General features: G+C 45.2%; 1 protein-coding gene across 4 annotated transcripts in view; it reads left to right on the top strand.

Moving 5' to 3' along the window:
• LOC137646092 (myosin-VIIa-like) overlaps positions 1-17,018 on the top strand; it is a 466,088-nt gene extending 449,070 nt beyond the window's left edge. For all 4 annotated transcript variants that reach the window (XM_068379284.1, XM_068379283.1, XM_068379282.1 and 1 more), the window contains one exon: positions 13,359-17,018. In XM_068379284.1, coding sequence (XP_068235385.1) covers positions 13,359-13,565 — 207 coding nt within the window. In that variant the 3' untranslated portion in view covers positions 13,566-17,018. The remainder of the gene's footprint in view (positions 1-13,358) is intronic.
• The last annotated feature ends 1,922 nt before the right edge of the window (positions 17,019-18,940 follow it).

Genomic DNA, 18,940 nt, shown 5'->3' with positions numbered 1-18,940 from the left:
TAAAGGACTTAGGTTTGTTTAGTTAGTAAAATTCAAATTACTATTAAAATTGTCATTTCTTCTCGCTTATTTCCTCCTTGTTTCTTGTGCCCTCAGCCCTGTATGTTGGAAAATGCAGTTGCTATTGTGAACCCCGTCTATGAGCAGACTGCATAAGGCGGGAATCTTCTTTATACATTGCCTTATGAGACTGTCTTGCTACAGGCGATGGTTTCTGATGGCAAGATGTAGAAGTAGCCTGTGGTTGTCTGAATGATATAATTTGATGGAGGGGGTCCTCGACTTTTCTACTACTGCTTCCACATCCTCCGTCGGGAACAAGGTGGAACCCTTGACAGAGGCGTTATAGACATTTAAAACTTCTCTATGAGCTATCTGCCTCTGAAACTTAAGGCCATGGACCCATTTGGCCCACTGGCAGCTTAGTGGGTAAGAAATTCTGTAGCCCTTGCTCACAAGGACCACGTTCTTAAAAGCCTTACTCTGTTGGGGTCCATAAGGTCCTCAATATTGGCATGAAAACAGAGAGTACCTAATCAGCAGTCCACCACGAAACTGCCAGGAGAGTCGATGGCCCTGCTCTTCATGTTCAGAGTAACTGACACCACAAAGGTAACTGGGTTGGAGGCTATCTAAATAGTCTTGTTGACCTACTGAAAGTCAAGGCTGATACCACAGGATCAAGAGGCAAGGGTGAAGGAAAGGCCTCTTGTATCTTATAGTATTTACGTTGGCGCACAAACGCCAGAGGAATCATCCTGGTAGACCTCCCTACCCTTAGCGCATCTATCCTCACTAACACCTTAGCGTCAATGTTATCCAGAGTTTCCGCAGCCAGAATCAACTAGGGAAGTTCTAACCTGGTTTTGTTGGGCTTAGGGGCCCTGCAAAGCTTATCAATGGCCGTTTTTTCCCCTTTGAGCCTCACGTAAGCCATTCACTTTCCTAACACACGTGAGAACCTGCAGGAAGGTAGACTCCGATTCGCCCTCCTCTGTGTCAGGATCTTTCGGACAGACCACTGACAGAGAGTGCCATCAGAGGCATCCGAGTCTTTGAATGAGTTGTCTAAGTCTTCCCCCTTCTGGCACTGTTCCTGACTGGTGCCGAGGGGGATCTTAATCCAAATAAGTTTCCCCATCTTCCTTATGGTAAGGGGAACAGGAACTAAAGGGGCCTTCTCCAATACCTTTCAAAGGAGAAGGTAGCACCTCTGTAGGCTGGACTTTCTTGAAGTCCTTGGTTCTATACGTGTATGAATAGACCTGTTCCTTGGGACTGTTTCAGTCTTTACTTTCCTTTCTAGGGTTGACTGGATTCAAATATAGAGGCTAATAAATGCTTTCCTAACATTCTGCACTCTCGTGTCAAAATCAAAGGACTGAGACTGATGTTGACTGGGAAGTTCAACCCCCCGCATCTTGGTCAACGGCAAGGACTAACGATATACGGTCACAATGAGTCGACGACAGATTTCCCTGGGACATCTCGAACCCCTATGGAGCCTAAGGTGAAATGTGTCACCCGGAGGAAAGGTCAACTGATGTTGACGTCTACAACGTTTATCATGTAAATTAATAGGCACTACACCTAAATCATCAAGTTGGGAAATCAACTTCTGAGAAGCCTGAGAACCCGTCTTAGGTATTTCATGTTAGTGCAAAGATTGCAAGTGGCACTTTAGTCTAGAGACCCCACTTCCCCTGAACCTCAACCAAGATTGAATTATCTTGCATACCTTTAGATACCCCAAATACAAAAATATTAATAAAAAAAGAAAAAATTTTACTTAGTAACTAAATATTTTCAGGGTAGTTAAATTACCATTGCTAACAATCTATGAGCATAATAACTCAATATGTGTGTTCTTTGTCCATTCGTACGTATGTCCGTCGTCACATGTGAACTACAGTCTTAATTTTTTGTTTTGTTTAATACTCCCCTTTTTGCATGCTAATACAGTACTCAAAATATCATGTAAACAAGGTACAATTTATTTTTTCAAAAATTTTGAACAGATCAAGATATACATACATACATATACCAAGGCACTTCTTCCAATTTTAGGGGGTTGCCGACATCAAACAAATGAAACAGAAAAGGGGAACTCTCCTCTCTACGTTCCTCCCAGCCTGACAAGGGACTCAACCGAGTTCGGCTGGTACTGCTAGGGGTACCACAGCCCACCCTCCCACATTATCCACCACAGATGAAGATTCATAATGCTGAATCCCCTAATGCCGCTGCCTCCGCGGTCTTCCAAGGCACCGGAGGAAGCAGCAGAGCCTACAGGAACTGCGTCGTAATCGCTCGCCATTCATTCCTATTTCTAGCACGCTCTCTTGCCTCTCTCACACCTGTCCTCCTATCACCCAGAGCCTCTACTGATAATGTGTACTTGCCCTGGACTTCCCGGCCGTCCTTGTGGGACCTTTATGTCGGCAGTCGACACTGATCCCCACACCTTGTGTCCTCACTGTAGGGGCCAGCGGTGTGATAGCGACAATGTATGTATTGAATGTAGGGAGTGGTCTACCTCCCAGTGGGAGAAGTTTGCCCGGCGCCGTAAGAAGAAGGCCAAAAGGGATCTTTCTCCTTCAGAGGCTTCTCTGAAGAGAGAAAATTCCAGGACTTCCTCTTCCGTTGCCCTTTCCTCCTCCGAAGCTCCCCCTCGAGCGGTCTCTTCCGAGAGGCCGGCGAGTGGTAGCGTAGACTGCTGTGCTGTTGACCGATCCCGGGGTGCGGGAGAGGTAGTTGCCTCCCCCGGAGGAGGATTTTATGGCTAACAATGACTTGTTTCAGCTTTGGGCTTCCTTGGGGCTGCAGGGTTCGCCCTCCAAGCAAGCCCTGTTTGACATAATCAAACTGGGTGCAGCCGTCAAACAATCGCCAACTACAGCGGAAATAGATCCTCTGTCTGTGGTTGACGTTGTTGTGACGGAGACACAGAGACATCCCGTGGGTCTAGCCAAACTCCCGTTCCTGTGGCTGAGGTAGCTGACAGCTTAGATTCTCCCTCCGACCATCCTTCGAGGGAGGATCTAAGTCCCACGGTCTCTCCTGCCGGTGATTGTCACCCTCGGGGGAGTTCACTTACAGAGACTCCTCTTCTCGGGCCCATCGATGGTCAGCTTGCTGATCCCACGGCCCCTCGTGGGCGTATAAGGCGGAAGGCTCGTCCTCCCCTTCGCCGTAGAGGCCTTCCTTCCCCGTACAAGGGGCTTAAGAGGCGCCTCTTCGGCTCGTCGTCACCACAGTCCTCTGCGGAGACGACTCGCCGTTCACCAGTCCTGCCAGCTACCAACCTAGACCTCTCCGGGGACCGTTCGCGATCTCCTTCGGATGATGGTCGTCCTTCGGGACATAGTGACCAGTCTCCCAGACCATCCACATCTAATGTTCCTGATGCGCGTAACGCGCCACCTGAAACTGCCGCTGTGCAGTCTCCGGGCCCTTCGGGGCTGAAGGGTCTTGAGCGCAAAACCGCACCTCTTGCCCTCAAGCACCAGGTTCCTCCTGTGCGTTTCATGTTGCTGACGCTGCTGTGCCTGCCGCTGTTCCTGACTTAGCGCCACGGCACTCACCCTCACGCGTTCACGCCACCGTTCCTGCTACGCGCCAGGGTCCACCTGTGCGCCCACGCCCTTTGGCACCCCGGCGCCCTCCAGCAGTTCCTGACATAGTGCGCCAGCGGCCACCTGTGCTCACGCGCCCACCAGCAGTTCCTGATATGGCGCTCCAACGTTCACCTGCGCATACGCGGCCACCTGCGCTCACGCGCCCACCGGCGCCCCAACGTCCACCAGTTACTGCATCATCGCGCGGAGTCCAGGAGGCCCCTCAGCTGGCGCACAGGCGCCCACAGGCTCCTCAGGACTCGTCGCGCCCGTCTGGGGGAGACGCGCGATACGCGCAGTTCCAGCTCCAGCGCTACAACATCCCAGCGCGTCGCCCAGGAGGCTCCCAAGTTAGCGCACGGGCGCTCACGGCTGCCTCTGGGCTCTCCCTCCAGACCGCGCGAGCTTGCATATGCTGCAACTGCGCACAACGCCCCGGTTACGCGCCCTGTTCCTGTGTTCAAGGCGCACACCTAAGCACCCTCATCCAACCGCGCGGCTGCCGCAGCAACGCACTCCAGTGCGACCATATCCTGATGCGCGCCATGCGCGGCCAGCACGCCCACAGGCGAGCATGCCGGTCCTATCGGACCAGCGCCAACCTCCGCGCCAACGCGTCATCCCGGCCGCTCGCGACCCTGCTCCAGCGCTCACGCGCCCTCGACCGGTTCTTCCGGACACGCGGTCAGGCACCCCCAGTATCTCGCTCCCTCCGGGGCCGCATCAGGTCGCTGCGCGCCCGAGCATTCGGCCACCTCACGTGCCGGCTCCTGCGCGCCAGACGCCCTCGCCATCGCCTACGCGCTCTCGCGACCGCTCTATCGCCAGCGCGCCATCACTCCCTCGCTCCTGTATCCTCGCCTGCGTGCCACCGCCCCCCCCCCCCACGCGGATGCACGCGCCCGCGCGTGGGCGAGATTCCGGTATCGCGCGAGCCCTTCACGCGCGACCCTGACCAGGGCCCGGCACACGAGCCCCAGCACCGTCAGGCGGACAGTTCTTCATCTCGTTCCCCTCCCCGCAAGAGCAGACCAGCGCGCTCGCCGGAGGAGGGGCGCTTCCCGGACAGGTCTAGGGACTTTCCTTTCAGCCCCACAGGCGAACCCTCGTTTGTCGACTCCTCTTAGGGATCCCTTGATCCCCTTCCCTCCTGAGGGGGTATCTGACAGCGAGACTGTCTGCCAGCAGCCCTGGTTCGGCACCCTAGTCAGAGCTCTTGTGCAGGCGATCAAGCCCGCCCTCTCTGACTCGGGTCACAAACCAGCGGCAGCTTCCTCCCCCCTGAAGAGGAAGAGAGGAGTCTCTCCCGTGGAAACTCCTCCGAGGCCTATACTGTCTCCTCGCAGATCCTTGCTCAAGGCTGCTTCTCCCTCCCCTGCGGATGAGGACTACCCTACCTCAGGATAGTCGGATGAGCCGGACCATTCCCCCATCGCACCAATGGGGGAAGCTCCGCCTCTCCCTGAGAAGTCGTCTCGTCCAGGGGTGGAGAAGAGCCTGCCCCCTTCGCTGCTCGAGTCCTGTATCCCGCCCAGGAGGGAGCCTAAGGACTCTTAAGACGCTTCCCAAATCGTCAGCGAGGATCAGGCAGGAACCGTCTAGAGCCGTCGAGGATGTCCACGTGTCCCCCCAGGAAGAGCCACTGGGAACGGGAGACTTCGCTGCCAGTCCTTCGGGAGGAGAGCACCAGGAGTCAGAACATGCTTTCTGGCAAGTCCTGACCCTCATGAGGAACCTCAATGGGATCCCAGACCCTGAGATTCCCCCTCACGAAGGTAAGGACACGGTCCTGGACTGCGTCTATGGCACCCAGAAACCCTCTAGGGCCAGTGCAGCTTTGCCCTGGTCTCAGGGGATGATGAGTGCCAGGGACAAGGTTGAGGGCCAACTATCTGAGCTTGCCTCCTCCAGCAGATCGAGTGCCGGTAACAAGCTCCTCCCTCCTCCTCGAGTCCATCAGAGGAGGTACTTAGAGATTCTTGAGGAGTCTTGTCTGAGTCTTCCGTTACACCACTCTGTGGAAGAACTCACAGGGGGAGTCCCTCTTGAGAGACACTCCAACCGGCACGTGTCCTTCTCAGCCACTGAGATCTTAAGCCAGGAGAAGGTCACCAAGTGTGCCATGCAGGCAACTTCGTGGCTCGACATCTGGCTGGGGTCTCTGGGCATCCTGGTGCAGTCCGAGGACCTCTCCAAAGAAAGCACCAGGAAAGCGCTGGAGACTTTCCTACTCAAGGGCACACGGACCATTGAGTTTCTGGCCCACCAAGTCTCGAGGTTGTGGGCCAATACGATCCTCAAGCGTCGGGACGCTGTGGCCGAGAGGTTCCATCAGAAGGTCCCAAGTGCAGAGGTTAGCAGGCTCAGACACTCTTCCGTCCTCGGTAAGAGCCTGTTTGAGCCTAAGGACGTGGATCTCACCGCTGAGAGATGGACGAAATCCAACCAGGACTCCCTCGTCCACAGGGCCCTGACATCGAGGCTCTACAAGCCTCCAGCGGTTCAGCAGCCCCGTCCAGCTAAGGACACAAAGAAGACGACCACAGCGAAGCCCAAGGTGTCTAAGCCCTTTCCTGCCAAGAGCAGAAGCAAGAAGTCCTCCAGGGGAGACAAAAACCCTAGAGGTACCAGCCGAGGCCGGAAACGCTAGGGTTGGCAATCCCCCTGCATGTCCACCAGTGGGGGGATGCCTACAAAGTTGCGCGACAAGGTGGCAGCAACTCGGGGCGGATGCCTGGACGATCTCCGTGATCACTCTAGGTTATCGCGTCCTGTTCACAGCCTCTCTACCTCCCCTGACAGCGAATCCAGTGTCGTTGAACTCCTTTGCCATGGGATTGGCAAAAGGGCAGGCCCTTCGGGCAGAAGTCCAGACCATGTTGAAGAAGGACGCGCTCCAGGAGGTTGTAGACGGGTCCCCAGGCTTCTACAGTCTACTCTTTCTTGTGAGAAAGGCGTCTGGAGGCTGGAGACCAGTCATCGACCTCTCGACCCTGAACGGGTTTGTCCAGCATGGAGACGGCAGACACGGTCAGACTTGCGGTGAGACCACTAGACTTCATGTGTACACTGGACCTGAAGGACGCATACTTCCAGATCTCAATCCATCCGTCTTCAAGGAAGTACCTAAGATTCTGCCTAGACAACAAGATCTACCAGTTCAAGGTGCTGTGTTTCGGTCTCTCCACAGCCCCTCAGGTGTTCTCCAGAGTATTCACCATCATCTCTTCGTGGGCCCACAGGATCGGCATCCGTCTCCTTCGTTATCTGGACGACTGGCTGATCCTAGCGGACTCGGAGGCAACCCTTCTTCACCACCGAGACAAACTCCTCTTAGTTTGCCAGGATGTAGGGATCGTGGTAAATCTCGAGAAGTCCTCCCTGCAGCCCTCTCAGAAACTGGTATATCTAGGCATGGTCATAGACACCAGCCTTCCCATCAGACGAAAGGATAGCAAGGCTGAGGAAAGTCGTGAGACCTTTCTTCAATCGAGAAGAACTCCCAACCCAATCGTGGCTTTGTCTCCTCGGCCACCTCTCCTCCCTGACCCGTCTCGTTCCCAACAGTCGCCTCAGGATGAGATCCCTCCAGTGGCGACTCAAGTCCCAGTGGAGTCAAGGCCACGACTGCCTGCACACCTTGATCCCTATGGGACCTGCGGAACGGGTGGACCTCCGGTGGTGGGTGGCAGACGAGTCTACGAAAGGGAGTGGATCTTCTCGTCCCTCCCCCAGATTTGATGCTGTTCTCGGACACATCAAACAAAGGGTGAGGGGCCCACGTTCTGAGCCACAGGACCTCAGGCCTGTGGTCAGAATCAGAAAAGTACCTTCACATAAACCTGTTAGAAATGAAGGCCGTGTTCCTGGCACTTCAGAAGTTCCACCAAGTCCTGGCGGGCCACTCTGTGGTGGTGATGAGCGACAACACCACGGTAGTGGCTTATATCAACAAGCAGGAAGGTACCTTTTCGGAACAGCTATCCCATCTTGCAGTAGAGATCCTGAGATGGTCCGAAGTCCACTGGATTTCACTAGCGGCTCGCTTCATTCCGGGCAAAAGGAATATGCTCGCCGACAGTCTGAGCAGGGCGACGCAGATATTGAGTACCGAGTGGTCTTTGGATCCTCAGATAGCCAACAAAGTCCTGACTTTGTGGGGTTCCCCGACGGTGGATCTGTTCGCTACGGCACTGAACACCAAGCTCCCGCTGTACTGCTCCCCAGTCCCGGACCCCAAGGCTCTCTGGCAGGATGCCTTCCAACAATGGTGGGACAACGTCGATGTGTACGCCTTTCCCCCGTTCTGTCTGATGAGGAGGGTACCCAACAAGACCAGAACATTGGTCAATCTCTCAATGACCCTGGTAGCTCCACTATGGCATCATGCAGAGTGGTTCCTGGACCTTCTGCAACTCCTCACGGAGATTCCGAGGGAGCTCCCTCCACGTCACGAGCTACTCAAACAACCATACTCCAACATCTACCACAAAGCCGTGGCTTCGCTTCGACTTCACGCCTGGAGACTATCCAGCATCTCCTCACAGAGAGAGGATTTACGCAACAAGTTGCGAACAGGATGTCTGGCCACCTGCGCCGGTCATCCGCAGGAGTCTACCAGGCGAAGTGGCGAGTTTTCTGTGGTTGGTGTCATGGAAGGGGTATTTCTCCCCTCGATGCCACTTTACCAGCAATAGCGGAGTTCCTCGTTTATCTGCGGGAGGAAATGCGCCTTTCAGTCTCAGCAGTGAAAGGCTATCGCTCAGCCTTAAGTCTTGCCTTCAGGCTTAAAGAAATGGACATTTCTTCCTCGCTGGAACTTTCCCTTCTCATACGGAGTTATGAACTTACCTGCCCTCAGCTACTCAAACAACCACACTCCAACATCTACCACAAAGCCGTGGCTTCGCTTCGACTTCACGCCTGGAGACTATCCAGCATCTCCTCACAGAGAGAGGATTTACGCAACAAGTTGCGAACAGGATGTCTGGCCACCTGCGCAAGTCATCCGCAGAAGTCTACCAGGCGAAGTGGCGAGTTTTCTGTGGTTGGTGTCATGGAAGGGGTATTTCTCCCCTCGATGCCACTTTACCAGCAATAGTGGAGTTCCTCGTTTATCTGCGGGAGGAAATGCGCCTTTCAGTCTCAGCAGTGAAAGGCTATCGCTCAGCCTTAAGTCTTGCCTTCAGGCTTAAAGAAATGGACATTTCTTCCTCGCTGGAACTTTCCCTTCTCATACGGAGTTATGAACTTACCTGCCCTCAGTGGGAAGTGAGACTTCCTCCATGGAACGTGGTTCGAGTTCTCAGGTCTCTTAAGAGACCTCCCTACGAACCATTACGCCAGGCTTCTGATCGCCACCTTACCTGGAAGACGGTTTTCCTGCTAGCTTTGGCCTCGGCCAAGCGAGTTAGTGAGCTTCATGGTCTCTCGTACGATGTCGCCCATTCAAGGGGATTGGGGGAGCTAACATTCAGCTTCGTCCCTGAGTTTGTTGCCAAGACTCAGAACCCGAGAGTGCCGGACCCAAGGTTCGACTCCTTCCGGGTTTCGAGTGTCCGTTCTGTAACAGATGACCCAGACCTTCTCCTACTGTGCCCAGTCAGGAGTCTGAGGTTGTATCTTAAAAGAACAGCTGTAGTTCGCCCCCAGGGGCGAGCTTTGTTTGTGAGCACCGGGGAGACGAAGAGGAGGGTCACCAGAAATACCATCTCGGCCTGGATTCGCACGGTAATACATCTGGCCTTGAATCCTGACCCTCCTCCGTCATGTCGCACTAGAGCGCATAACGTCAGGGGCGTGGCTACGTCCCTGGCCTTCAAGAAGACCTTTTCAGTGATGCAGGTCCTTCAAGCTGGGGTGTGGAAGCGTCAGACCACCTTCACGGCCCACTACCTGCAAGACGTGACACACAGGAGGCTCGATACGTTTTCTATCGGCCCTGTGGTGGCTGCACAACAGCTGGTCTAACCTCAGGCTCCTTACTGGACAAGTAGCAGAAGGTTGAGGGCATTGTTACCCAGTTTTAGTCTGGGTGAATGAAAAGATCTGCCTGGCCCTTATTCTTTTCTTCATCCTCTCCTCCCTTGGAGAAAGCAGCATCCTGGGTTCCTTGCACAGCTGACCTCGAACCTCTGCAGGTAAGCCATGCTCCCTTGTGTTCCTAGTATCAAGTTGTAATACTGTCATGTCCCCATACCCTGACGAGGTGGTATTGGGAGAGTCCTAGCCTAGATTTCCATCTGAAGAAGTCCAGGTCAACTTCCTAGGACGAGTCACTTCTCACCTTCACACACAGCTTACGTAGGCCGTAGCAGTTTCACAGCTGTCAGTGAGGAGCAGGGACCCCTTACCCCTTGAGTTCCTACACACTCGGGTTTGGGGTCCCCGGGGAAGCCAAAGCCAGTATGGCAGGGTACTTACCACCCTTCCTAAGGGTTAAGTCACCCCATGTAAATAGCGTGGTTTGTATTTCAGTTATGGAACAAATGACAAATTCGTAGATAATTTGTATTTTTCCTAACTATACAAACCTTAGCTATTTACACATATGTGGCCGCCAGCCCTGTCCCCCAAGATAAGTCCTACCTCTAAGTAAAGTGAAGCATTCACCGGTGTGTGTGTGTGTGGGGGGGGGGGGGGTAGCTAGCTACCCCTCCCTACCTCCCCGCTAACTAGCGGCGGGGTAGTAAACCCTCGTTAAAACTTTTATGGCTCGTCATTCAGCTACGCCTTAGTAATTACCCCATGTAAATAGCTAAGGTTTGTATAGTTAGGAAAAATACAAATTATCTATGAATTTGTCATTTTATTTTACAAGCAATAGTTACTTTGTACCGTTATCTAGTGTTGGCGTGTCTCACTACCTTGAGTGAGCAAAGGGGTGAACAGATGCCTGATATCACAAGATTTTCAGGCACGTAATGAAACAAAAATACCGTAAGAACAAGTATTTCAGACAATATTAGGCTTATTCTGGCGCTCGACCCTTTAAATAGGCTACGCCCCGGTTACAACCATATCCCTTTAAAGCTCAGTGACCAACGAAAATGGACGAGGAATGTTCAAACAAACTTTGAGCTGTATACTTTTAGATAGGTATAAAATATAAATTCATGAAAAACTCAAATTAGATTTTTTGGAAAAAATAAGCTTCCAATGTCAACCCAGTACTTCCCTCAAAGGGCCAGATGCCCGAGGCAGAACCCCTTAGGATTTCTCACTGGTAAAACTTGTATAGGCCTGTTGTGCCGGGGAGAGAGAGAGAGGGAGGGGGGGGCCTAGACCCCGGACCGTGAGATCTAGAGATTCGATAGCGACAATCACCAAGCTGCACCGAATAGCCTAACTCTGGAGAGCTAGAGCGAGAGGGTGATGGTTTGTGAACCTGCTTTCAAGAACCTTGCAAAGAAGACTATCTAAGTAAAGTCGTCCTTGTAGGGTGGAAGATCTCAAGGATCCTCCTGCTGAACTAACTCAGCGTGCTCACTCACCCCAGGGGGTGAATGCGCTCAGCTGGAACAATGCAGAGAACCAGCCTACAATTCCTTAGGTGGGAGAGAAATTACAAAGGAAGAATTAGTCACGGGCACGAATTGCAAAGTAAAAATCAGCCGGGGACACGAGACTGACTGGAAGACATGTCCCTTCAGCGTCTCTTTGGGGGAAGGTTGTGAATAACTCCTGCGTAAGCAGCTGTGCACTTCTGCAATGCTCAAATCTTCAATATCTCCACAAACCAAGTCCCAAAGTAGGCCAATAATGAAACAAAGTCGAGAGAGAGACTCCACGGGTGGCAGGTGCTACCGCTCTACAGGCTCGAAGGTTGTTCGGGGGGTCAATTACATATCACTTTTAATCGATGTGCCCCCAGAGGAAGTCGATTAAGAAGAAGCAGAGGAGAGGGTATGAGGCTCCAGAGAAATGAAGTTGGGACTTCTTCGACCTCAAGGAAGACCGAGAGCAAAGAATCCTTTAGACTTCCTCCGATGTGTACCATAGCACTCCCACTGGTAAGGTGGCTACTCCCGACATTTGTTACATATAGAAACTTGTGTGCACGAGTGTCGTGTGCACGAAGGACGAAGGCGGTGAGGATCTATCTCCATGTTAGACATAAAAGTGATGCACTATGCCAGGGCAAACCCGCTTAGTCGCAAGTTCTCAAGACCAATCACACATGTACAAGAAAAAGGAAATTTTAATAAGTTTAGGGACTGTAAATATTGGGTTAACCGGAGTGCGAGACAGCACATCTTCTCTCTACTGAGACAAAAACAAAAGTGAGGGATCCCACTGGGTGAGTGTGTGAGGGGAGTTGTCGGTTTACCCCAGCTAACTAGTGGAGGGTCATTGACACCTCATTCAAAAGTTTGAGGATAGATTCTAGATACACTGAAAACATAGAGTACTGTATATCCATAATAAAGAACAAAAGGTTTGTACTGTGGTATCATTCAATTTCGCTGACATGAAAGTTTGCGCAAACATTGAAAATTCTATGTTCGTGCGGTCGTAAATTTGCGTATTTTCAATTTCAGTTATAGTATTTCCCCCCCCCCAACCAAATCTTTCAACAGAAAGTGCATGTAATCATTTGCTGTTATGTGTATATGTTGAGTAGAGTGGTCTGTTTGGTAATAACAAAGTGACACATCCACTGTTATCGTAAAGTGGTTGAACTCACGTGGAAATGAAGTTAAAAAAGACATTGTCAGGGATTTTTCAAAAGAGAGACTATAATAATAATGTTATACACATGCTGAAAAGATTTGTTACGAGAGTGCATATTAGTAGTTTATTAGTACATGCAAACATATTCATCATTGTATTGCATGTTGCCTTTTACCGATTACCAATACTGTAAAAAGAAAAAAAAAACATTTTAATTAATTAGTGGATTACAGTATACGCTACATTATAATATCATTAGTCCTACACACTTTCGATACACGGATGATAACGTAAATAATCATGTACACTTTTGAAAGTGACAAAAAAATGAAAGTAATAATAATTATTAAATAAAAGCATTATCAGTGAGGGCCAATAAAGTTGATTATTCAGTGAATGCACAATAAGTGAAAAGCAAAATAATATGCCCAATTTTTCTGATGTTACTATTATAATGGTGCGGACTTGAATTCACGCAAAATATCTTGATTATTAGATTGGTGCACTTATGGTTACTTGAAACATTTGACACCAAAGTGCCATCAGATCATCAGAGGGTTACGGGACATTATTTATTCAACTCAAACTAAAAGTTATATTATGCTAATACACCTTACCAAAATGTATACTGCAATAAAAAAGAAAGTTGAAATATCAATGGAAAATGAAACTACTATGAACATTATAACGAAAAAAAGCATGAAGGGGTCAAATTATGGAGTGCAAATTAATAGGTGTGCTTGAAGTGTCATTGAAGTGTCATAACTCCAAGGAATATAATTTTCTGCTATTAGTAAGACTAAATCCAGTTATAAAAACAGCCTTCGAGGATTCATCTTCCAAAGATTTGGCTTTTTGTGACAAAATATAAGTTGAGTAAATTAATGTGTTCCTGAATTAAGTATCAAACTTCTATTGTCAAAGTAAAATGGTACAGTACTGAGAAATCATAACTGATTTTTTATCCTTTAGTAGAAAATATAATATACAGTAATGTGATAGCAATACATTTTAAAATGTATTAAGTACCTTTGGCAGGTTTTTAAATTATTTTATTTTCATTTTCAGGCTTTCATGATTGCTACTTTAATAAAAGATTATACTGAAGTACTACGAGAGAATATAAATGTAAACACAGATGGTCAGACTTCATCTGGATTAATGGCACCCCCTGGTTGGGAGGATGGGGCACCTCAGCCGCCAAGACCGTCACGTCCTCCAAGCATTATGGCTCGTCCTCCACCTACTTTACAAGAAGAAGTCATTACTCAGTGATTATGTTTTTAATTTTTAGATTTTTCTCAATGTCAGCCTGACTGCACAGCAATTTTTATATTTTCGTGATGCTTGTTAATAGATGAATTTAACTTATTCATAAACCTAACCAAAAGTCTTTCTTATCTTAACTTGACTTCCGGTTACTTTAAAAGAAGTTTATTTTACATTTGATAAAAATTCAATTAAATTCTGCCAAAATACTGTATGAGGAAGAGGACATTCCTTTATGGTACTGGTATAGTACATAAATTAATGAAAATATTTTTGCATTTAAAAGTTTTTGTGAAAAAAGTATTTTCTCAACAGTTCATTTGTTGAAGAAATTAGAAATTACCATAATCAAATGCATTTAATACTACAGGTGATGTGACTTTCGAAGTATTATCATTATTACTGTACTCCATTTTCATACCAGCTTTCAAAATCAGGTATCACAACTTATTTATAGTATTTTTTCTATAATGATGGTCATACCTTACTTTTAAAATAGAACTGTGAGGTAATGAAGAATTATAAATTCAGTATTAAAAAGTTTGTCATATGAAAAGTTCTCACTCGTGTAAATAATGTACTGTAGTGCAATCCTTGAGCTGGCCAAGGACTGCGCCAGCTTTTCCTCTTCCAGGCACGAACTTGCTCAAGAGCTTGAAAGGCAGACAGTTGTTTAATGATCACCTGTGTGTGCTGAAACTCAAATTGCACACTATGTGCTGTGCCAATACAAAGCTCTTTTATTTTTAGCAAGATGCTTTAAGTATGGATGGTTTTGTGAATGATATACTGGTGTGTATATATGTATATGTATGTATATATATATATATATATATATATATATATATATATATATATATATATATATATATATATATATATATATATATATAAAATGTATCAGTAGTTTGGTAGGTAAGGTTAAATACTTGAATAATTTTCATATTTGCTAAGCAGTTGTTGCATGCTCCATTTGTACAAATGATTTTTCTTTTATTTAAATTTTGGATATATAGTTTTATATTTACTATAGAGAATTACATAAACAAAGAAGATTAATTGCCTTGAGGAGTATATGACTTCTAAATTGCCTTGGAAAGCTAGGATTATTAAACATTGAAATATAATGATGGATTTCCTACAATGATTTTGTGGTAATGAAATTATGTATATCCAGATGATCTCTTCTAATTTTTTTGTGATGCAAATCCAATTTTATCTGACCTGAAATGGTTTTTAGTTTTTGTAAATGTATTGATTATCATGCAGAAAATTTCATAAAATTGTTATCAGTGTAAATAAACTGTTTTTCAGTTTTGGATCACCAAATTAAAAAGTATATATATTTCCCTGAAAGAATTATTTTGTTTAAATTTAGCAAGGTTTCACTAGAGCACAAGTAATTATTTTGATTGAGTAAAACCTTTATAGTTACATCCTACAAGATTGTGGGTAAAATAATTTTTACTCAAACTACAAAATAAATTGTGAAAGTTTATGCAAGAAAATAATATATTGTAGGGATAAAAAATTCTTTTCTGATTTGGATATCCACTATTTCATGGCCATGGACTTAAATTAGTCTGAATTGTGTAAAGGAAACATAAGCTTACAGTTTTAGCTATATGTTGAGGTATATTTCTGGTGCTATAGATAATTTGACATTGAATTTTGAGTAGGGATTTGTTTCTATATTCCTGTTTGCTTTTATCAGCTCTTTAGTTATGCAGGAACATCAAATATATATACTAATATCTTGCATATAATGGGGATCTGATAGCTAAAGCTCATCTACATTAAAATATAGAAGCTACTGATATCCTTGTATAACTGGGATACTGGTGAGCAAATATGATCCGCTAAAAAAAGTAGCCTATGATTTTTTATCCTCATAATGCCTCGTTCTCCAAGAGTAGAGTAAAAGCATAAATCAACATTTTTTTTTATTCTGCTACTTGAACCTTATTCCTATGCACCATTAAACTTTTTAATGCTAGTCGTTACTTTAATAAAATTATTTTATGCGAGAAAATTACGTAATTTAGTTCATGTTGCATTCTGTATGGAGCAGAAGTATTTCTTTTAACTAATGGTTTGAAAGCTGGACATTTTATTCATTGTTGAAAGACAAGACGCAGATATCAAAGTTTTTACAGTCTATCCCAAGGTCATTATAATGTACATAGTGTAATGAGATATATCACAATAGCAGAAATGATCTCCAAATAGATATCTTTGATGGCACATACCCATGAACTGTTAATGGAAATTTGATTTAAATGTTTACAAAGCATTGTCTAATCACTAGCTGATATGTATAAATATTGTAAAAAGTTTTGTTGGAATTAAATAACATATATTCGTTGCTTCACTCAACATACACTAGTATCAGGATTTTCTTTATTATTTGAATCCTTAATCCCTAAGTCACGGCTCAAATTTGAATTGCAGTATAAAAACCAAGCAATAGTTAAGATCATACGGTTAGACTTGCTTCGAATTCAGTATTTACATATAAGTATTTTTATGAATTATTTTAATTTTGCAGTTCAAACAAATGTGTGCAATAGTTTCTTCTATTTCCTTTTGTACTTACATTTTTACCAAAGAATCTCTCATAAGAATGATACTTATGTATTGTGTGAATATTTGATTTTAGGGGAATTAATGAGATGAACTTGTTTTATGAAAAGGCTCTGTACCTCTGGCTCCCAAAGTAGCACGACTGAATATTACAGTTGATTGTTAGGAGGCATTTTGAGCCACATGGCAACACTAGGGACTCCTGTATATAGACACAAATTGTCCGTGCAGACCATTACAAAACTCACATCATCATCACAGTTTATAGTGAGTAACTGTATTCAACTATACAGTATTGGAAAGTAAGTTTTAAAGTTAAATTTAACTGTAAAGTAACAATATAGTGTAAATGTGGGTTTTAACTTCCTTGTTAAATGCAGTTTATTTTTTACTGCTGTCTGTAAGTGTTTCATCAGTTACCATTTGCAAAGTGATCTGTAAAAAAAAGTTCTCATACTGCTGTTAATTTTCTTCTATGATGCTTTTATTCATCACATTTCTTATAATTATTTTTGACAAGTGCTTGTTAACCCATCCCATTAGTAACTGTCTTTTATCTAGAGTTTTATGTACAGTGTTAATGTGCCTAGTCCCTTTCTTATCTCAGATATAGTATCATTTGGACTATGTACAGGTGTTCTTACATCCCTTTTGTAAATCCTGCTTATGCTTTACCTTATAAAAGACATTATTTTTCATTTAAAATTTTGATATCCTTTTTGGGGTACAGATAAATATTGAAGAGATGGACCTGTTCTCGTTTGATCAAGTGACCAGTGTTGCAAACAATCCTGTGAAACTCTTGATAAGCTTTTGTAAATCTCGTCAGTGATATGTCAGATGTTATTTCTACACAAATATATAATAACAATTGTATCAGGGCTTTTATTTAATACCATACAACCTATTGATATCCTCAACTAAAATCATGGAAAATTGGTTCTGGTTATTCATGTTGTGTAGATTGAAGGGCAATTATATTACCGAACAAGTACCAATCCTTAACATTTTCAATGAGCCATTATTATTATTATTATTATTATTATTATTATTATTATTATTATTATTACCAGCTAAGCTACAGCCCTAGTTGGAGAAAAAAACTATAAGCCCAAGGGCTCCAACAGGGAAAAATAACCCAGTGAGGAAGGGAAATAAGGAAATAAATGTACGATATAAGAAGTAATGGAAATTAAAATAAAATATTTTTAAAATATTAACAACATTAAAACAGATATTTGATATATAAACTATAAAAGGACTTATGTAAGCCTGTTCAACATAAAAACAGTTGCTGCGAGTTTGAACTTTTGAAGTTCTACCAATTCAACTACGAGATTAGGAAAATCATTCCACAACTTGGTCACAGCTGGAATTAGACTTCTAGAGTACTCTAGTATTGAGCCTCATGATGGAAAAGGCCTGACTATTAGAATTAACTGCCTGCCTAATATTACGAACAGGATGAAAATGTCCAGGAAGATCTGAATGTAAAGGATGGTCAGAATTATAAAAATCTTATGCAACATGCATAAAGAACTACTGTAATTGAATGACGGTGCCAGAGATTAATATCTAGATCAGGAATAAGAATTTAATAGACTGTAAGTTCTGTCCAACAAATTGAGATGAGAATCAGCAGCTGAAGACCAGACAGGAGAACAATGCTCAAAACAAGGTAAAAATGAAAAATTCCTAGATAATTTGTATTTTTCCTAACTATACAAACCTTAGCTATTTATTAGGGGTTATACTTTCAGCAGAGCTGAAATGACGAGCCATTAAAATTTATCGAGGGTTAACTACCCACACCACTAGTTAGCGGGGGTAGGTACCACTCACGCTCACACACCTGTGATTTAGCTCTTTGCTTGGAGGTAGGACTTCAAGGGGGATAGGGCTGGCGGGCAAGTTTGTATAAATATGGAGTTTTTATGATAAAACAAAGTTTTATGAATACTTACCTGGCAGTTATATATACATAGCTAATTATCTCTATTTCGGCAGAATTTTTCTAAACTAGGCAACCGCTTTGTGGTGGTTGGGTGGTAACACCCGTTAAAGGGTGGTAGGAGGAATCATTCCCGTTTTCTGTTCTTCAGTTCATCTATGCCCGACCTGTCTCCTGAGGGGAGGTGGGTGGGCCTTCGAATGTATATATAACTGCCAGGTAAGTATTCATAAAACTTTGTTTTATCATAAAAATGATATTTTGATTATAAAATAAATTTTTGAATATACTTACCCGGTGAATATATAGCTGCAACTCTGTTGCTCGACAGACAACTCTACGGAAAAACTCGCCAGCGATCGCTACACAGGTTGCGGGTGTGCCCAACAGCGCCATCTGTCGACCAGATACCCAGCTCTTATGTAAACAAAGACTCAATTTTCTCCTCGTCTCACTGCGTCTCTATTGGGGAGGAAGGGAGGGTCATTTAATTTATATTCACCGGGTAAGTATATTCAAAAATTTATTTTATAATCAAAATATCATTTTTAAATATTTAACTTAGCCGGTGAATATACAGTATAGCTGATTCACACCCAGGATGGTGGGTAGAGACCAGTAATATATGTTTACATTTTATGAGCTAAGAGTTTTTCATTTCATTTTAGAAGTTATCAAAATAACAAAAACCAAATAAATAGGTACCTGGTAAGGAAGTCGACTTGAACAATTACTCTGCCTTTTAAGTACGTCTTCCTTACGGAGCCTCGCGATCCTCTTAGGATGCTGATCGACCCCTAGGAGCTGAAGTATCAAGGGTTGCAACCCATACAACAGGACCTCATCA

This window comes from Palaemon carinicauda, chromosome 8, assembly GCF_036898095.1.
Source record: "Palaemon carinicauda isolate YSFRI2023 chromosome 8, ASM3689809v2, whole genome shotgun sequence".
In the NCBI taxonomy this organism is placed as follows: Eukaryota; Metazoa; Arthropoda; class Malacostraca; order Decapoda; family Palaemonidae; genus Palaemon; species Palaemon carinicauda.
This window is presented reverse-complemented; position numbering and strand designations above follow the sequence as displayed.